The sequence below is a fragment of the Cryptotermes secundus genome, unplaced genomic scaffold (assembly GCF_002891405.2).
Source record: "Cryptotermes secundus unplaced genomic scaffold, Csec_1.0 scaffold142, whole genome shotgun sequence".
NCBI classification, from domain to species: Eukaryota; Metazoa; Arthropoda; class Insecta; order Blattodea; family Kalotermitidae; genus Cryptotermes; species Cryptotermes secundus.
In genome coordinates this window covers 250,562-272,749 of record NW_019743148.1, presented here as the reverse complement: position 1 = coordinate 272,749, position 22,188 = coordinate 250,562, and the positions used below count along the sequence as shown (strand labels likewise).

The 22,188-nt window shown below is 37.6% G+C and overlaps 1 protein-coding gene across 1 annotated transcript in view; it reads right to left on the bottom strand.

The window, feature by feature from the left end:
• Positions 1–22,188, bottom strand: part of LOC111873733 (uncharacterized aarF domain-containing protein kinase 2) — a 24,009-nt gene extending 1,821 nt beyond the window's left edge. The window contains exons 1-10 of the mRNA XM_033755190.1: positions 22,176–22,188; positions 20,672–20,728; positions 15,790–16,025; positions 12,527–12,620; positions 11,635–11,754; positions 8,936–8,990; positions 6,007–6,124; positions 3,804–4,028; positions 2,549–2,782; positions 63–188 (exon numbers count right to left, since the gene is read on the bottom strand). Coding sequence (XP_033611081.1) covers positions 63–188; positions 2,549–2,782; positions 3,804–4,028; positions 6,007–6,124; positions 8,936–8,990; positions 11,635–11,754; positions 12,527–12,620; positions 15,790–16,025; positions 20,672–20,728; positions 22,176–22,188 — 1,278 coding nt within the window. The remainder of the gene's footprint in view (positions 1–62; positions 189–2,548; positions 2,783–3,803; positions 4,029–6,006; positions 6,125–8,935; positions 8,991–11,634; positions 11,755–12,526; positions 12,621–15,789; positions 16,026–20,671; positions 20,729–22,175) is intronic.

Sequence of the window (22,188 nt, the reverse complement as noted above, 5' to 3'; positions counted from 1 at the left end):
ATGCCTACCACATGTATTTATGTGATTTACATGTTAATATAAATACAATGAAGAAAACTAACTTGTTCTAAGGTGACACTCCTGTCCAGTGCAGAGCTAACAATTTCATTCATTCTGTATTTGAAACTTTCTGGGTCTGTACACTGATGACTGGAATTATTTAGAAACAGCTCTCCAACCTTTTGTCCCTAGAGCAAAATTATCAGAAGTATTATATCATATGAGTCTATGTGGAATTCCATAGATAAGGTAATGTATAAATATATACTGCTACTTGTAAATGTCGAGGCGCACCAGATATATGTACCCAGACATTTTCAAGCATCGTGGTTGCCAAAAATAACATCAATGGTTTGTCCATCTTTTCTGAACAAGTCAGTATACTAGAACATGATACAATATCAGGATTTGACTTTGGACATACAAGGCTTAGGTCTCAAAAGTAAAGACAGACTGCAGACAGTGCATTCAATCTAGTCCTTACATGAAAATATTAAAAAGGAACAGTTGTGCCATGTGAGTTGATACAAGAGTTTACAAAGCGAGATGGAAGTGGAGGAGGGAATGAGCATATGTCAGGAGGAGTAGCAACACAGTTCAAATTCAACATGTATTGCCACATGGCATTTAAACAGAAAAATGTAACAGACACTAAATCAACAGCTCACACTATAAAATGTAAGGTTAGCATGTTTGGGGGTACAGGCTGGCAGTTAGGACAGAGGAGGATCAAACTTAGAAGATGGGCTGTGAATTTAGCAACACACATCAGTAACTAATGAAAGATGAAGTAGAAATAGTATTGTTCTTGCAATCAGACACAGTATACACCTTCTCTTTTAGTATTCAAAACAAACCTTACATAAATAAACATTTGTCTGAAGCATGCAATGTTGTCTGAAGCATTATCTATTCAGAATTGTCTAAAACAAGGAGACATTTTCAACCATCTTTAGAATACACCATTAAAAAGGCCCATGGAATGAAGAAGCGATGGGAATTGAAGTGAATGCACCAGCTTCTTTTCATGCTGATATGTCAATTTACTGTTTGAAAACATAAAAACTACACAGAAAACTACAAAAACATTATATGAACCAGCAAGGAGGTTGGTGTAGAAGTAAATACTGTCATGTGTCCTGGATTCTGTGATGAATAACAGTGGGTTCTGGATTGGATGATTGAATTTATTGGCACTTCGATTACAATTACATCCAATTATAACAGCTCACATCCAATGACTGTCTATGATGGGCTCCATTCACTACTGGACTATGAATGTCTTCTCTTCTGTGTGACTGAGTCGGTCCTGATTTACGAGTCAGTCACTTCTTCATCTTCCGCTGACCGCTGGTTAGCACTCCACAGCTGAAAACTGAACTCTCTTACAGACGCTGAGTGACTGAAATCTCTCATAATGAACTCTCTTTTATAACTCCAGGCAAACTATATAGACCACCACCTCAAAGAGTTCATGTGTTCCTGTGTCTATTCATTGCCACAGAAACGTATTTACTGAACTGTTGTCTAGCAATGGAACACTTCAGCTTTTACGCATCGTGTCACAATACAGTGAAAAGTAGTACACTACATGTTCATGTATTGTCACCAGAATGCATGACAAAATCAAATACTGTCATGTATCAGTGACCAGACATAGACTTTGAATTGAATACTGAATATACTGAATGCTTATTACACATAACTACAAATAGAGCACTTTCACCATCCCGCACACTCTATAAATGAGTGCAGTATTCTAGTCTGCTGTCTTCACAACTCGTTGCTTGGTAGTGAATTCTATCAATTGCGATTCATTTTGCTGCTTCTGAGCTAATGGCCAACAGCTAACCACTGACTGTGACCGCTGACTCCAAACATCCTACTTGTTCTCATTATATAGCTTCAGCATGGACTGTATAGAAAACACTGTTCCAGTAGTTCCTCCACTGTTTCATATGCATTCGTTGCTGCAGGACTGTGTTTACCAAGCCACTGCCTATCAGCAAAGGTCTCTTGCTGCAAAATTCTGGCTTTCAGGCATGATGTTATAATATAAAGGTAGCTAATTATGGTGAGAAATGAATAACTATGAAGCAACGCTAACAGAGGGCACTGGATGAGTTCTACATTCTCTGTTGCCATGGGAAAACTGGAGTACTCAGAGAAAATCCTCTCCTAGAAATGCTTCGCCCTGTATACACCACAAAAAAAATACTTCTATATCCTCTGCTGGCATAGGTAAATTTAAGTACTCTGAAAAAAAAACCCTGCCCTGGAACCAGTTCATCCAACATGATCACATCTGTCATATGTACTTTATGAACTGAGGCTAGGAATGGTTGGGTAAGGGTCAAATTCTGCTGCCACTTAGTGATGGTCTGTCCCAAAAGAACTGTGTTTTAAAGGTCACAATAACAGTATGTGTAAGTCCATGAACCTAGAAAAGTTAAACATGAGTAAACAGCACAAACAACAAAATTGTTCCTCAAATTGCTGTGCAGATTTTTCTGCATATGCACACCATTGTAAAGAAACCTGTACTCACATCACCATTTGCAACTGCTTTAAACACTCCTTTAAGGCATTTTTTCCCGTGGTCATCAAGAGATGCAATGATTCCACAATCAAGTATCACTATAGTGACTGGACATGTTGACTTTGAAATTAAAAAAGGTGAAGTATGCCATGATTTTTTCTGAGTCATATCACTTGTTTCCTCTTCTCTGACCAATATATTTCCAGGATGTAGGTCACCATGGGCAAAATTATCTTCAAACACCTTAAAATAAATGTAATAACTAATAACAGACAAGAAAATGAAACAAAAGTAGCAGCACTTAGTACTAATGAATATGATGCCCATCACAGGAAGAGAATAGGCACAGGAACATGAATAGTTATCTTCAAAACCGGAACACAAATTATACAAGGGATGACCAGATAGTAATAGTATAGAAGAGGAAAAACCTACATTCAACAGACCACTGGGTATATAATTCACAGTATTACTAAGGTCTTTACCAGACTCAAAATGACAAGCATGGCAATCACTCTGGTGAATATGATGAACTATGACATCAAAACTGAATTCTTCATTGTGTGCTGAATGAAATGCACGGTATTATACCCACTGGTGTCTCATGAAATGCACCACTCCAGAAAGTACAGTAACATTTCTGAAGTTGATGGCACTAGAAATACTAAGTAAAATAGTTCAAAATGTGGGGTGGCATATAAAATGCAAGTCATGGAGAAATATAATGACCAGCACATCTGAATGAATACTGGTGCTAACTCTGAAGGAAGCTCCCACAGATTCTTGTGACACTTGCCTTTTTAACTTGGCAGAAAGCAGAGTGCATGTAAAAGCAAAACTGTCAGAGCAGTCCTCTCTGCACTGGTTACATTCATGCCAAGTCAATTTCTGATCACTGATTGCTGAGTTATTCTAAACATGAAAATTCAATACATTTTAAAATTATGACTAACTCAGACTGCAACTATTACCAAAATAAATTACACAAACAAAGAAATCTGTGTAAAGTAAGATGCCATGAACGTTTTACCCCAATTCTTTAATATAAGTATCTAATGATGTTTGAATCTTCAGGAAAATAATCAGAATGTTGCTTAATTTCAGAACTCACAACTTTTCCACATTATGTGAACAATAAAATAAACTCAGACATATAAAAACATGTTTCACAACTTACATGTACAAGGTAAATAAGACATGATCATGAAATATAAACTGAATGGTGCCTCCTTGTAATCACTGCAGTTTATCAATTTCACCTTACCATTTTAAGTACTGTATTGATGCCAAGCTCAGCTAGCCTGGCATTAACTGGTCTTGATGATCTGTCTGTTACATAATGCTGCATAGGATTACCCTCCTCAAATGTTTCCACCAATACATATTGTCTTACAAGGTGCCATAGTGGTTTCGGAAATCTGACTGACTTCACGTTGTTAAAGTTTGCAGCAAACCGTTCAAGGTTGCAGGCCTCTACACAAAGATTCACCTATAAAAACACCAAGTTATATGTATATACTCTTGAAAAACTTGCAGTTTGCAAATAAGTTCTGGTTTCATTTTAGACAAGTCTGTATAAGAGCACTATCTTCTGGGATATAATGCTGTGCAGTGCGCTGAAAGTCAACCAGTGTTTTGGAGGGACATATCGCCTCTGTCTTCAGAGTCGAAAAATAAGCCGAGCAAGAAACCAGCATGAAAGCAGGTGCCAAGCACAGCCTGCTTATATGTTCCTCCAAAATGTCAGCTAACTTTCAATGGACTACATGGCATCATATCCCAGAAGACAGTGCTCTTCCTAACTACTGCTGTGATAACCTCAAATCCCACAAGTCTGTTCATGACAACTTTTGATATTAAAAAAACAAGTGTGAAATGAAAAACCATTTCATCCTTACCAATTATCACACTGACAGATAAGATATGACTTCATGTGACAAAACAAAGTACAATCCTCATTAAATGTTTCACATACAATCCCACATGCCCATTCCTTCACTCATGTTTTGGAGCTGGAGGAAAAGTCTATTAAACAGACATAATTTTCTAAATAAATAGGTAGCTTTTACTGAAGTGCATAAAATACACCAAATTAAGCAAATGGTGCATATAAGAACACCAACAATAAAAAAATACATGTCATATAGCTATTCCTGTAACAGGCCATTGAGGCCCATATGGTTGAGACACTAAGGCTCCCACATTTTCTAGACAATCAGCTCACAGATGGTGGTGAGGTTGTCAGGCTTATGTGACCCTTTACTCCCAGGAACATTTCTGGTATTCACATCTGTTAGAGGCTGAGTCGACCCCAGGGCCATAGTGCAGATGGAAGTAGAAAATCCTATATATTCCTATATTATTGTTTCTTGGGTGATTCACATAGTGATGTTTCTGGGTGTGATTTCCTTTAAACCTATACAGCAGCAAAGCCTCATACCAATGACGTTTACTTTATGTACAAGAATTTTCTCTCTGGCTACATATTAGTGGGATACATTTCATGGAGCTTCCATGTGAAGCTGCAGTCTGTATTGTCCAGCAAGGACCAAAAGTGTGAAAGGTTTACTTTCTTTACCAATTGAACTGTACCCGATAGAGAGCCCATTATTAAACCAGGTATGTCTTAAACCCTTATTGGTTATGCATTGCACTACTGTACTGCATGTACCTGGCCCAGTTCTGTATTTTTAAACACCAAAACTGCTACCTCCAGAGCTAAAATCTTGCCACCAGTCCCATAAAAACAGTGAGATTTAAAATACCCTATTTTCAGATAATTATGTATTACATAAACTGTACTGAAATGATAAAATTGTTTATTTATTGTATTACAAATCTTTAATATAGATATTTTTAATGTAAGTTTGTTTACATTAGTTAATTATAATCAATGTAGAAAATAACAGGTCACTTTAACCTATTAACTGAAATTCAAAAGTAAATGAACTGCAAAAAAAAAAAAAATTAAATTTGTTCGATTTAAGGTTTTCACAGCACTGATTATGAAGAATATTATATTCTGGGATGTAATACCATGGAACTTGGACTATAAAGCATTGCATCTCAGATGACAGGACTCTTCAAAGACTGAATTATTCCTGTTATTAAAATGAGGTAAAATAAAGGATGTGATATCATACATAATTTCTATCATTAGCCAGTGACAATGTGTGATAATAAGACATGTAAATGGCAATGCACGAAACCGTATACAGTTTGCCTTGGGATGAAATATTGGTGGATCTAGATCACTTTATATATTAAACTGTTATCTCCTAGAAATTATGACACAGGAGGGCTGAAGGATTTTGTATTAAATACAAAACTGAACCACAGTAAAAACAATTAAAAAGAAACTGAACGTATCGAGCAATGTCCCATTCAAGAAATATTTCCTTTCACAAGATATGCTTCAGCTATCATCCTAAGCATGTTTAAACTAAAATGTCAGAAAGCAAATAGACCTGGGCTTCCATCAACTGTCCAAACTCTTCTACACAGTCAACAAGGCTGAGCCACTTTAAACTTGGAAAAATCCAGGTAACAGCAGATGCCACAGTTTTCATAATGCAGAGATCTCGCCTTGACATAAAAAGAAAATAAAATTAAATTTGATTTCTGTGACAAAAAGTTAAATACAGAGATAGGACATGTATAAGTTTGTACTTACTAATTCAGACTGCAATATGCAGTACTTATTACAATAGTTTTAACCTACTCCTCAACATACTTATCACTTACAACTATTCCAAAATGATAATTATACAAGACAACAAAAGCATTTTGCTGAAGAAACTAACCCACTCACTCCATGAAGCAGAGCTTCCAAGAAGTTTGATCATGTCTCAATGGGTAAAGAAATTCCCCAAATTTATGGAACCTAAAGGTTATTTTCATTCACAAGTCAAACGTATCAGAATGAATAAACACCACATATTTCTTACAACTTGTCTACCTTGAAATATTCCATAATGACCTCTTAAGTCCTACAATTTTATGAACACAGGTTGGTCATAAGAAATAATAGTTTATCAGTTGGACCGATTATGTGAGAAATGAAGAAGTGTTATTTAGAGTCAGTGAGCAGAGGAATATCCTACATGAAATAAGAAAATGGAAGGCAAATTGGATTGGTCATATCTTACGCGGTAACGGCCTTCTAAAAGAAGTTATCAAAGGAAAGATAGAGGGGCGGATAGAAGTGACCAGAAGACGAGGAAGAAGACGTAAGAAGATGCTGGATGACCTTGGGGACAGAAGAGGATATTTTCATTTGAACGAGAAAGCTCTAGATCGCATCAAGTGGTGGAACTGTTTTGGAAGAGACTGTGGACCTGTCATCTTGACAGATTACAGATGAATGAATATCAAGTTATGTGCATCAACAAAGAGTATATCTGTCACTTCTTTCGATGTTTCTAAATGAGAGTGGAATGAGTCACATATGTCACACACATATTCTTGGACTGAAATTTTAAATAAAAAGTAATATTTTTACTCTAGTAAACACAGAATTCACTTTCAAAAAATTCAACAAAACTTGCAAACACAGTGATCTAGAAGCCGGCATTGAACATGGAAGACCAACGTTTTTTGCCGACAATACTAGTATTCTTATAACAGGAAATAGTGCTAATGATGTCCAAAGGTAAATAAATAAAACAATAAATGCACTCACAGAGTGGTTTGAAAGGAATAGATCAATTATTAATAAAGAAAAAACAACAATATCCTTTCATCAACCTCAAAAAGTATAAGTTGAATGCCCATCAATAAAGCTCTATGATACATTCATCAATTATACAGAACATACAAATATTTTGGGAGTTTGGTTGGATAAGAATCTAAGGTGGACTGCACATACCCAACAACTAGCAAATAAATTATGTAAAATATGTTTTGCCTTACGAGTAGTCAAAAGAGTATCAGGGTTAGAGCCTGTTTGCACCTTATATTATGCTTATTTTCAATCTTTGTTATTATATGGATTGATATTTTGGGGCAATTCAGGTAATGCAAAATTGATCTTTAGGTTGCAGAAGAGAGCTATTAGAGCTATGATACAAATCCCAGAAACCATTAGTTGTAAACAATATTTTAAATCGTTACATATATAACCTTTACCATGAAATTCTAGTTTAAATAAAAACCAATTTGAATGTTTTCATAACCAATTCAGGAATACACTCACACAATACAAGGAGAAAAGAGGACTTGTTCATAGTGCCATGTAATATGAGTATATACAACAACAATTTCAATAATACTTGACTTCGTATGCTAAATCAGTTGCCACAATATATTAAAAAGATACCAGTACTATACAAGTTTAAAAAGACTTTGAAAACATTCCTACTTGATCATTGTTTCTACAGTATAGATGAGTTTCTCTTCTTTGGGGACAAATCCTAGTTCTAATCACTTGTAAACATATATTTCAATAATAATTAACTTGTAGATTTTAGTATTAGTAATGTTATAGGAATGCCTACTGTCCTACTCTGTATATTTTTCTTAAAGGAACGAGATCGAGGATACCAGGGTATTTTGTGCCGGGATAGAAGGATCGGGTCTTGAGGTGTACAGCGGTGTTGTGTATTAAACGATTATGTTAGTTCTATTATTAGAATCAGTATTGTATTAGCTTAGTATATTATCATTATATTATTAATTACATTATTATTTTATTATTATTATTTATTATTGTAAAGTATCTGACTTGTCCTATATCATGTATAATGATCCATGGATATGAAGTAAATAAATAATTAAATATTTAAAAAAAGTAGGTTAAGACTCTACTTTGAAATGATGGACCCTGCTTCAGGAAATGGTAACAAAAGCCAATCAACAGATGTTCTGGATTCCATTAGGAGCAAATAAGAAATGTTCCTCATTTGTACTACTGGTAGACTGCAAGAGTACACTGGGGACAAATCCTAGTTCTAATACATAACAAACCTACCTTTCCTCCCACATAACAAACATACATGTAAAACTAGAAGATTTTCTGTATGCGACTAGTCCAGATCAGCTCTGGGGCCTATCAACCCTCCTAGCCAATGGGTACCTGGCGCTAATTCCCTGGGGTTAAAGCAGTTGGGGCATGACACTGACCACTCACTCTGCCTAGCAGATAAAACAAGAATGCATGCAGCTATGCCTTCCTCCCAGTCATCTGCATGGCATGGTGCATAACTAGGCACAGGGATAACCTTCCATACTAGTAGTTCATAACAAATATAACTCATTTCTACTACCAATACACTGCAAAAGTATACTTCCCTTTTGTGAAAATAGTGAGTTGGACACTTATATAATGTACTGAAACACATGTCTGACAGCACCTCTAAGCACCATGGTTAAATAATGGCATCTGTTCCCTATACTTGCCTTAGAAGAGTCTCCATTCTAGGATGACGAACCTTCACAGCCACTGGGATCAACTCTATGGAAACAAGAAATACAATTGTTATATTGCAGTATCCAGATGCACTGCACAGATTTGACTTTGCATTTTGCTTTCATGAAATTTATGTGCAACTTTGGTTACTATTCATTCATTATTTTTCTTTATCGACACTACATGTTTCGGCCTAACTGGCCATCATCAGGTATACAGGTTGTTGTGGTTAAGGAATCTGCTGCTCACTGTAATACTGTTTAGTTTCTCTTTTGTGGTTGCCTTGGATTACTTCTGGTAGTGTGTGTTAACCACCTGTTTTAATTTTGTTGCTCTTGAGCTGCACGTGTTTGCTGTATGGTTTTGGTAGGTTTTTTGGCTGTGGCTGTCTTGAATGCTCTTGCTGGGGTGGGAGTTTATTGTGTGATGGTCTGCCACACAAAAAACTATCACCCCAGCAACAGGAGCAAGGAGCACCTATGGAAGGTTGTTGCATCACATCAGAGGGACTGGAACACAAAGAGTTCCCATCTTCCTCCTGGCTTACAAGGCATCCAGTCATGACACTACGGACTTGACCCCAGCTTCCCTAGTGTTTGGGAGAGAACTCTGGCTGCCCTGCAACCTGCTGTTTGGGGCACCCCCTAATAAGGAACAACTTACTTACTTACTCATGAAACTGAGCCCTTCTTGAGGAGCCGTCAATTCTGCATCTACTCAAGAATTTCCCAGCATTTTATGGAACCCGAAGGTTCATCACCGTGTTCACAAGAGCCCTCCACTGGTCCCTATCCTGAGCAAGATCTATCCAATCCATACCATCCCATCCTATCTCTCTAACATCCATTCTAATATTGTCCACCCGCCTACGCCTTGGTCTTCCCTGTGGTCTCTTTCCTTCTGGCTTTCCCACCAATATCCCATATGCATTCCTAATCTCCCCCATTCGTGCTACATGACCTGCCCACCTCATCCTCCTTGACTTGATCATTCTAATTATACCTGGAGAAGAGTACAAGTTATGAAGCTACTCATTATGCAGTTCTCTCCAACCTCCTGTCACTTCATCTCTCTTTGGTCCAAATATTCTCAACACCCTGTTCTCAAACACCCTCAGTCTATGAATAAGGAACAGCACACAATCAATTATGCAGAAAATTTAATTTACCATCTGCAGGACATTCACAATTATGCCTGCCAACACCTGAAGTTGGCCAGTGACGAGATGAAAACTCGTTATAACAGACTGGTCAACTGTGTGGACTACCATGAGGGTGACAGAGTGTGACTCTATCACCCAACCTGCACAATGGGGAAACTGCCCAAGCTCCAATCCTCATGGAAGAGCCCATACAAGGTAGTCACCCGATACAGGATCCAGCAGAACCCTAGATCAAGGTTGATAATGGTATACCCAGACCTGCTTGCATCTTATCACGGAGCCGCTCAGGATGAGCAGCCTTAAGGAGAGATCATTGTGAGAAGTTGGGGAGTAAACATTATGTAAATTGAAACACAGAGAGAAAGGTGAGGCCAAGCACAGACACTGCAAGCACAGCCCTCAGAAAGAAGAAATGGCAGTACACCTGTAGGCCATTTGGTATGAACAGCAATGTGGCGTACAGACCTGCTGCTATAAACCGACTGCCAGATGCATGGATATAACAGGGCCGTTCCTGGGAAACAGCACAGTAAACGTGTTCCTGTTGCTATGCAGCAGATTCTTAATAAAGCAACAGTTGGATGCAACAATAGAGGAGCTGTTTTTTCTGTGTGGTCAGTGTCGATATGTTACAGGCAAAGGAAAAAGTCAGTTGAGAGTAAGGTCTGTATGAGAGTCTATGAAGAGAGGACTTAAGCCAGAGGCAGAGGAATAGCCATTGTTGGAGCTGTTACCAGAAAATGTCTAGTAAGAGACTTATAACAGTAGATTGTGTGCTCTAGTGATTTATAAAGTGTGGAAATCAGTGATAGTATTATAGTTACTTGTAGTTATGAATTATAAGTGCTCAATAAGAGCAATTACCCAAAACCCCATTCATAGTCAAGACACATATTACATGACAATATGTTATATTTCTACATAACTGCCCTGCTTTTTTATGTATTTCATCAAGTGATTCACACTTTTCCTTATTCTATCGAACTAAAAACCTTTCAGTTGGACTTTTAAGTTATTCTTTCCTTGCTTCTTACCATGGCTCACATTCATTTCAGACTCAATGCTCATTCTTCAGCTACCTTAGGTACACTGGCCAGCCTGCTCCTTAACCATAGCTACTGCTACAGTTGATGGGCACCTTCATACACATCATCAAAAGCACACATCTGCACTCCATCGAACCTTCCCACCCATTCAACAAGCATAATGGTTCATGCAGTAACATATCTGCCTTGCATATAGGAGGGGTCCAATTCAAATCTCAGCCAGAACACCATCTATTCCAACTGAGATTTCTTGCATTTCTCCTGTCTCTACAGACATGTGGTACCTTTTGACCACAACCACTTCCTTCCACATCCCAATTCATTATTCACTTTCACTCAATCATGTAATGCTACATAGTCTAAGTTAATGACAATGGCATTAAACCATAAATCAACACATTTCAATTCATTAACAAACTTCCTCTTGGTACACAGTGTTTAATCAGTATCAGTAACATCTCATATAAGACTTGACTCATACCTCTCTTTGTTGAATTTCCCTGTTTATCTAGTCCCAGTGTCATTCTGAGCTTTTCTGTACCTTCATCTGACTTCTGATCTTTCATCTCCAGCAATCTGCCAAAACCAAACATCTCCATTCCTGCAATACAAGCAAGTCACTTCCAGTGCAGTGGGTCGAGTGTTCTATATGGGCACCAGCAAAACGTGTAGTGAATCTTACCCCCCATACACCTCCCATCAGAATTAGCTATAACAGAACACCAACTTCATCTGGTCAAGAAATTCCTCACTTTCAAACAAAAGGAGCATGGAGCAATCTAAGAGTCAACCCCTTTTTCTTCATAATGCAAACTCTTCACTTAAAGCCAGAAAACACTTCATTAGTTTGCCCTTTTTAGTATGTTCTGTTGGTGTAAGGCACAAAAATTTAATGCAGTATGCAAGTAAAAAAGAAATTCTGTTTTGTGCAACCATCCACACTAGTCCCAACAATTTAGTGACAATTCAAACAACATCAGAACTTAAACAAAAATATTTACACATGACAAGTTATATCTATTGTGTCTACAGACACGCTGATACACATACATGCAAACATAATACCTTATACACTGTAAGACAGGTAACAGAAATAGTGTATGAAAACACAGCACTCACGGGTGACAGCATATAACAGAACAATATGGTCCATTAGTTTAACTACACGAAGAACCATAATTCAAGATGGGGAGTGGGGGTGTTAAAAACCAGTAAAAACGAATGGTTAAACAGATCTTAATGGAACTCACCAAAGTTGTGTAGAATATACCTATCTAATATTAAAAATATTTATTCAATTTGATCCATTTGTTACAAAGAAAAATTCTTTCCATTTTGAACCGGATTTTCATATATCACAAATTGTTTATTACCTTCAATAAAAACAGAATCTGCAGAGTCCTCAATGCAATCATTAAACCCATCACATGCAGTTAGTGCTGCTGGATCAATCCATGCCTTGTATACCTGGCAAAGATCAAATGAAAATAGCCACCAACAGTGTCTTAGTAAATCATGTTGTAATGTTTTCCTTCAATCAGTACTTATACGGAAACATTTCTTTTAACAATCTGACGATCAATGTGAAACAAAGTCAACATAAGAATGCACTATGCATATTATCACTGGGCCATTAATACAGAAACTTGAGATTTTTTGGAGTCATTTTAAATCTCCATAGCAAACTATGGTCTAATTTTTGCTAAATGCAACAAGAAATACTGTAATTAAAGTTCTTAGTTAGAAGAAATATAATCTTCTGCCTAATGAACAGTCTTCAATTGAGAGTTTAAATTCTAATGTAGGATACAGATTGGTTTAAAGCAACACAAGAGGCTTGTGACTGGTATCGGGTCCACAGCAGTGTGATAACATTAAGTTTCTGACAAAGTTAAATGGAAGACACAAAAAACATGCCTTACAAATCATGCACTTTTGTAACATGAGACACACAATCAGTCAGGGGTTAAGCTTGCTCCATACCTGCTTATTAAATGCTGGATATGATATGGGGCAGAAAATGACACTGTATAACAAGTGATACATATCCAATGAAATCAGGAATTAAACTGTGGGCACTGATACATTCATCCCAAGTATACTATATGTCTAGCAAAATTAGATGCATAGCCTCCAACTGGAAGTACAAGTTGCAAGTTACTTAACAAGAGTGCACCAACTTCAGAGATTACTTAGTGTCAAATAATGTTAGAGGATGACACCTGGTGAACCTAAAAGGGTTAAGAAGAAAGCAGACTCAGTCTATTTCAAGATATCATACCAGCATTCACCTGGACAGACTAGAAAAACCACAAAATCTCTCAATCTGGGGGAGCCCATCTAATGACCAAAAATCAAACCTGGGGACTCCCAAACATGGAGACAGTTTTCAAACATGACAGTGCAATATTCAGTCTCTAGTCCGAAACTGGGGCAGAAGAATTGAATAAAACCATGAAAATCCTGTTAAGATACTCAGTGTCCTGGCAAAGCTTCAAATTGCATGCAGACAAATATGGAGTCATGAGTGTTACTACCTTAGATGCAATTTGGTCACAAATTTAAATTAGTCAAAATAAAGGCTTCTAGTATGATTTAATAAAAGTACAATTATAAGAGGGCATTTAGGAGGCATACCAAAGGAAGGAATCTCGGCATCATAATCTCCTAAGATACATATCACTTTTTACTTCCATTTACAGTGTCACTGTATTGCATCCCTACACCATTTCATTCAAGGTAGCATCTCACAAAAGGTCATAACTCCTTCCTATCTAATAATAGTTGGCTTCTTGTATTCTGTGGTAATCACAGGTCTGACAGCTGTACCCAGTAAAACCTCTTTTGAGCTATATGATGCTCTCGCACTGACAAAACTTACCACATCAGCTAACAATTTGCTTCTCATAATTTGCCATTATCTTCTTAGTTTATTTAATGAAACTCCTTTTCAACAGCATATGTTGCACAGTGTCAAATGGGTAAAAAATAAAATTATTGCCTTCAATGATGTACTGAGAGTATAAAGTGTTCATGGCCAATGATACAACACTATGTCAAAATCTGCCTTACAGGACAAATGGAAAGCATAAAAACTTTAAGCAAGATAGTCACTCTCCAGGGTGAAAAATGAAACTCTGAACCTCTGAAGTATGAAGCAGGAGTTTCACCCATTCTATCATGACATTCAAAAGGTCATATGTCTCTTTACCATTGAAGGTCACATTTATCCTAAATAGACATAAAAATGTATATTTTCTATGTGTGCCACAACAGAGGTGCTGGAAACTTTCTGATGCTGGCCAATAAATATCTGGACCATAACCCAAAGAAAACATCAGTCAAGATGCTCATAATTTTGCATGACCATGAAAGGATTGCCAATCAGATCAGGCCATGGCTACTGCTCAGAGAATTTGTTAACAAAACAGTACATTAATGATTCTTGTGTGTTATCTTCTGCCACTAAAAATATGTTCTTAACTTTCAATTCTGTAATTCTCCCTTTTCTCCTGGACTTTATCTTCATTAGTGTTATCTTCAAGATTTTTCCAGAATTATCTTTCTTTCTAATTATAATTCAGTTTCTTTCTTTGATATTGCTTGCAACAGCTGTACAAAGCCCACACACTATCTATAATTCTTCCTTTGCTTCTTCCAAGTAGAAAAGTAATTTGTTGTCATTTTGTTTCTTTCTTGCAAAATGAAGTACAGTAAAACTTGGTTATAGCAACATCGGTTTCTGCGACACATTGTCTATTGCGTCAAATATTTAATGGTACGAACTAATTCCTCATAAAGCAACTGTTTTTATACCTTGCTTAGTACGACATGCACAAATGCATCAACCTCGTATGTAACGTCATTTTCATTCCTGAATTTCTCTGATATCGTAGGAAAGTTCGATGTGTCTGCCCACCCTCACTTTCTCTACTTGCTGATGTGACTGTCCTGGAAGAATACGACCGCGGGCTGCAAGAGGAGCGTGGGATTTATGCGAAAACAAGGTTGTGGGGTGGGACTGCGTGAATAGTGCAAGAGGACGCGGCAGGTTGTTAACGTAATTTAGAAAGTGTGTACTGGGCAAGTAACAGGAAACAGATGAAGATAACTGATTACTGTACTCGTATCTAGGTACAGTAAGGCACAACAATTGATGTAATCTACTGTAATTTGGTGAGTAGGCCTACCTTTAATATACAGTACAGTATTAGTACGGTGTGTATTGTCAGTGAAAAGCGCTGTAATATGTCTTTGATATTACACATTTGGGCAATTCCACGTTAATGTTACGTTAGTCTGTACTTAACTACGTATTTCACTAAAAAATGCAACATTTTAACTCGGTTTTTGGTAGATTTTTACGTGACTAACATAAGGCTACTGTGGAAGTGCCCATTTCGGTTACAACAACATTCGTTTATAACGACACTATCTTTAGGTCCCTTTGATGACGTTATAACCAAGTTCTACTATATCTTTAAAACGTGTAAAATGTTTCTACTTGTGTGGAGAAATACATAAAAGCCAATAAATATATTATTAATAATAAGGGATGGATTGTGGAAATCACTGAGGCTCCAAAATATAAGAAACAGGATTAAGTCATTCAATGTAAGCCCAGAAGGCCCTTTACCTGAGCACAGCAGCCAGAACCAACTGGCTCCTTGTTGTTATCAAACTTCACAAATATGCATTTCCAATAGGGTCCAAAGGCCCTTTCTAAAGACTTCTTTGTATAAAACCATGAATGAGCTCTTGTTTTTCTCTGGAGCTTCGCTAAACAAGAGCACAATTCTTCTGGAAACAAATCTCTCCTAGTTGAGGCCCACTGACCCAGCTTCACAAATACTGGACCAGAAAATTCTAAACCTACACAAAAAATATTTAAAAATTAAAACATTTCTAGTAAAATATAATATGTAGCACATATAGACTACACGCTAATGAAAATTAATTTTTCTCAAAGCCCCCCCCCCATAAAATATAATTGCCAATAATAATATAGAACACTTCTATTTTTGTTTTACACCATATTCATACCCCGTATCTTTGGCATAAACCCTCTCTGTTGTGTGTTCTTCATACTGTCACATGAATGAGTGACTATATAACACTTTATGTATCACTGTCATACAAAGACTAGTGTCCTCAGTCACTGTCTTCACTGCGCTGCTTGGTAATATCTGTCCTCAGTCACGGTTTTCACTGCGCTGCTTGGTAATATCTTCCAACAGTGGACGTTATTCTGCTCCCTGGCTCACAACCTTGCAGGCCAGCAGACTTCTCACACCAATCTCCCCCTCTTCTAACTGATGATTGGCTCAGAGCAAACGTTATGCTAGGATTGACAATCAGTTGGTATCAAGCACTCATCTGGGACCAAGACCAGATTTTTATTACTGTGAAGTCATTCTCAGGTCCGAGTATTGCTAGTGGGGTGGGACTAAGTCCCTTGTACTGCGGCCACTTCTGGCCTATTGTACCAGACCCAGATGATAGGTGAGGGTGATTGTGGAGCAATTGGTGGAATGAAGATTGGCAGGGGAAACCGAAGTACTCGGAGAAAACCTACCCCAGCGCCACTTTGTCAACCACAAATCCCACTTGACCAGACCCATGATCGAACCAGGGCCACCACGCTGGGAAGCCCGCGACTAACCGCTTGAGCCATGGCGCGGCCAGAAGTTCAGGTCTGAGTACCACAGGAGTCATGAACATATTGCAATGTTTCAGATTTGAGACTCCCCCAACATGGAGGGCCAGAAAGAGTTACACCTCTAGGCACTCAGTTCACCTTTTGTCACTTCCTATGACTTGCAGGGCTATGGTGAAGGTATTCAAACCTACCTCCACATGGGGGACTGAGAGTCAAATTCGAAGTCAAAGTTACTTTATGTCTGGCAGTTTACTATCAATCAGTTCATTTTGCTGTAGCCTTTTGAGACTCACGACCACAGATTTTTTTTAATTGAACCCTTGTGGTAACATTCTCTCTGATGAGAAGATGGGTTGCCTCTCACGAATATGTTTCGCCTTTTTTTATCGAGTGTACATATCATACATATGGCATCTTATTAAAAATTCTTCCTTTTGAACTATATACAAGTCCTCTGTCAGTCAAGTCTTTGCAAAGCAGATCATGTCTATTTTACGTATCTTATGCTACAATGGCAGCTTAGCCACCTGAATGATCATAAGCTTGACCACCACCAAGTCTAAGCCTGTTATATTTTCTGTTTGGCTTCACCTTGTCCTATCCCGTGAACATGTTCATTCTCATAGAACTGACTCTAACTGCTCTGTTTATAAGATCTCAGCACAGACAACACCATTCCATTACTGCTATGTAATTGTTACCATGGAAACATGCTTGCTTGCAAAGCCATTACTTAACAACGGCTGTTGTGTAGCTGCTTCTTTTGTGGTCGTTGCCTAGCAATGAGCCTACATGTCACAATATAAATAATTTGTACCTGGTACAAAATGCAGATTTCATTGCAAGTTAAATTTTTTATCTTAAATATTTTCCATTGTGGCGAACATTTAGTGAAATGTGACAACAGTTAACTTCTAGCATCATGGTATTAGTAGCTTTGCAACAGCACACCTGTATCTACAACCTCATTAAATGACCCAATGTTGTTCTTTCTGTTTTCAAAGGCAAGACAGATTCTCCCTAAGCAGACTGTGGAAGCCACTTACCCACTCCCTGAAATAAAGGTAGAAGAATGTTCCCTACAAGGACAAGATAGTTACTTCCTCCTCAGATGGCACTCTGCCACCAGTGCCTATGAAAACAAGACTGATTTCTCACTTCAATTCCGATTCCATTCTCACTTTTCCATTTCCTCCCTGTGATAAAAACAATAATGTAGCCCTGAAAAGGGCTATCTTTCCTCATAATTTCATTCATTTCTTATGCCCTGAAAATTACAGTCTGCTTGTTCATTATTCCCACTGGCATGGACCAGGCTCCATCTCTTCTCTTCCACTCATGCAACAAAATGATGGCATTCCCTGAAATCTATTTATACAACTCAACTGATTCCTCACCCCACACATTTCAACCTGAAGAATGAGGTGGCATATTCCTCTGAAACTCTAGTATCTGCCTACAAGACTGCATAATGCCACAACATAGAAGACAGCAATCTGAACAACCACTGCCATGAAAACTTAAAAATTTTCATAAAGGAATTCAACTTCGTTCACAAAGATATTCCATGTATGGATTAAGCATGTATGACTATGCATTTAATTGTATAAAAAATATATAAATTGGAATTGTCCTGCTACAACATATGGACCAGCCACCAAGATCAAGGAAGTCTGTAAAGTAACAACAAATTCATGTCAGGACATGAAACTGTAGTATGAGTAATGGATTTCAATGGAGATAGAATGTAAACATCAGGAAGGGGGGACAATCTGAGAGACAAACACTGACTTTTGTGGATACTTTTGTTGCATACTACAATTTCTGATGAAGTGAGCACTGGAGTAAAATAATTTGTACCAGGCAGACTGAGGAAACTGATGACTACATATTTGAAACCATTCTGTTACTTTCTTTGGTGAATTATTTTACAGTGCTTTCAGTATTACAGACTTGGTGTCAAATGCTATGGAAAATATCTGGAAGGAACTGGTTGTGGCCCAAATAAGGTACCATCTTGGCATTTGCCTTAAGGGACTGTGGAAAAACATGAAAAACCTCAGTCAGGATTACCAGTGTTCCAGACAAGATTTGAACCAAATNCCCCCCCCCCCGGCAAAAAAAAAATATAACCCTTCTTGTGTTACCAATATACCAACCTGTTCAACAGTATTACATTAAAAAGGAATTAATTTTAGATAATGAACTGAAGAACTGGACTAATTCTTTTGAAAATTTTTTATTTTTGGCTCCCACATTTTCTAGACAATCGGCTTGCAGATGGTGGTAAGGTTGTCAGCCTTATGTGCTGACCGGCCACGCTTTACTCCCAGGAAGATTCCTGGTACTCATTTGTTAAGAGGCTGAGTCGACCTCAGGGCCATAGTGTGGCTGGAAGGATTAGGTCAACTGAAAAATCCAAAGACCTCACTGGGAATCTAACCCATAACCTTGCGGCTTGTAGCACTGTGCCCCCCTCATTTGGCTGGGAGTATAGAGGAAAACAATAAAAACTGGTCAGGATAGCAGGACCCAGGCAAACACTATCTAAATCTGAATGTAACTCTGATGTGTTACTGTTATACCAGCCTGCTCAGTACATGTATTTTAGTTTTATTAAAGTGTGTAATATGTAATAATTTGTTTTCACTTTGATTCTCAGATCAAATGTGTTTTAGTTTTTAATAATTTTATGCTGCCTTCATTACTTAAATGTTTTGTGCTTTTCCTACAATGACTTGCTCTGTATTTATTTACACACTAACTTGGTCTAAATAGTCATTAACCAGGATCTATCAATTTCATACAATCTACCTGGCCATCTATATAAGTTATCAGTGCACCAAGGGCATTTCATACTGAAATGTGGATCATACTTGGTAGGTGCTCGGGGTTTTGACAGTATAAGAATTGTGGATGGAAGGCAGGACCATATCGTTTCTAATTTTTTTCGAAAACACAATACCGTGGTTCATCTTAGAGTTATCATAACCTAACAAAGAACTGCAAACTGCATTTAATGTCATACTCGGGTTCGTACAATGGGGGCCATACAGCACCAAACTTCCATCATACTAGCAAAGAGAACGCTTCAATTGAATAAAATTAATGCTTACCGAAAAGTAGTAATTTATACCACAAACTCTTCAAACGCATACTGATCAACGTAAACGGATACATAATAGCTAGAGGGATAAAAACACCAGTTAACTGGACGACCCTCAACAATATCAGGCAGAAATCCCAAATCTTCCAAACAGCCCATGCGAAATAACTGAAGATGCCTCTTTTATAATTTTTGGTAACTGCAGGAATGTGGCCTGACGTGTTCTCTAGCGACAGGCTGAAAGTCCTTTTTCTCAAAACTTCATCACCATACGTCGATAATAATGTGGAATTTAATGCGACGTACTTAAATTGCATCACTCTTGCAGAAATCCATGTGGATTTAAAAAAATCCCTTGGATTAACTTTAAACCTAACACTTTCTAAACTCTTTACGCACGACCTCCCAGAAAGTCTGTGCATTTCCAATGTCAGCGTCCTTACAACTCTCTTTACATTACAACAGCAAAGTTCTGACACAAACATTTTAAAATAAATTTCTGTTCCGTCTTCATATCCTTCATATCTCCGCTAAGCAAGACGCCTCTTTACGCTCTTTACATTCTAGTTCAGTGTAAACAATCCCAAAATGAAGCACGTAACTATGTTTTGTTATCACTTTCGCTGCATACATTCTTAACTTTCTGCAGGGCTAACCAAATCGCAACAAACGACACAGAAAATTTTAACACGACTGTAGTTCATGTACAAAGAAAATGTTAACATATATAAATGTAATGGAATATTTACTTGCCGTTTAAAACAGTTTCAAGGTTATGTTTGACGAACGCATGGTAACCAACATAAACACCTTTCGTGGCGAAACGGAATGTAACGTCCGATTACGATTGCAGCTCAAAAATTAACATAACCGCATAAAGAGAATTGGGCTGATTAAAAAAAAAGCAGATACGTGAAACGGCACAGTTAACAGATGTTTCCCCCCTTCTAAGATACGAATTTTTCAAGACTCTACAATTAATTATAAGAGTACCCCACCATTAAATGATTACACTTCAGGGGCATATCCTACAAGTCACCCAGAATTTTAAAAATGCCACATAAACAATAGTTTTATTCGTCACCATTACTGAGTTAAGCACTACTGTGGTGTAACACTAAATACAAAACCATTTTCCTTTGAACTGCTTTATTAACTTCAAAGTTTACAACTAAGTTAACTTCTCTAATTACACTATTAACTTAAAAGTTTACAGCTACATTACACTTCTGAAATTACCTCCTTTGCCTTGAATACATGCAACTCATGTAAGAATGATCTACAGAGACGAAATAAATACATACATACAATCCACTTAATTTGTTTAGCAGTAGCAGCTTTGTCTGTATGGTCCAACAACTACAGAATTTCACTATGGAAGAAATACAATTTAATGCTATATGGAGATAAGCAAGTGACAGCAAATGACATTGTTTTCCAGTCTTTCTTAGGGACCCAATTGATTAGGTGTCTTCTCTATCCCCTCACCTGAGGTCCGAAACAGATCCAATTCCCAAAACGTTGTTTTCTAGTTTCTAGAATACTAGACAATGGACAAAGTCCAAAAACCCAGTGATTCTGGGCAATGTTGCTGATTGGTAATAAGGGAAAAGTGACTCCTGTCCAGACACATAAACAGAGGGCACTGATGCCAAGAATATAAACTACTAAGGAATCACTTTAATGCAAAAGCCTTACCTTGTATTGTTCTCAAAGCAGTAATTGCGGACAGAATGTCTTAAAAAACACAAACCATACAATTATAACTGAACAGCTAATGACCTATCTCTGATTGTTTTCTTCACCCTCCTTGCCACTTGTTTCTAAGTCATCACTTTTCTCTTAAATTTATGCATTATGTAACTGCGTCCTGGCCTATTTCTTTCTCAAAGTCCTCCAAATCATTATTTTGTGTGATAAGTAAAATCCCGCTCCCCTTAGTAACTCTCTGCTGCTTGATTCATTAGCCTAACAAAAAAGTGTCATTGAGTTGGGGGCTTCTTCCTTCACTTTAACTCATTTGACTTCTACTGGGTTACACTGACAATGGTAATGAGATAGTCTGATTACCACATAACCCCCAATTAATATTACTTCACGTAAGGTTTTCTCTCTGTGATCCCAAGCCAAAAAATTCAGTATGAATTAAGATTTTCCTCAGTTTATTGTACAGATCCATTGGCCCCCAAAGAAACCTTAAACAGGTGTTTCAATGCAGGTGTTCCATTTCATTTACTATCTTATCTAGTTCACTCACCTTTCCTCAACAT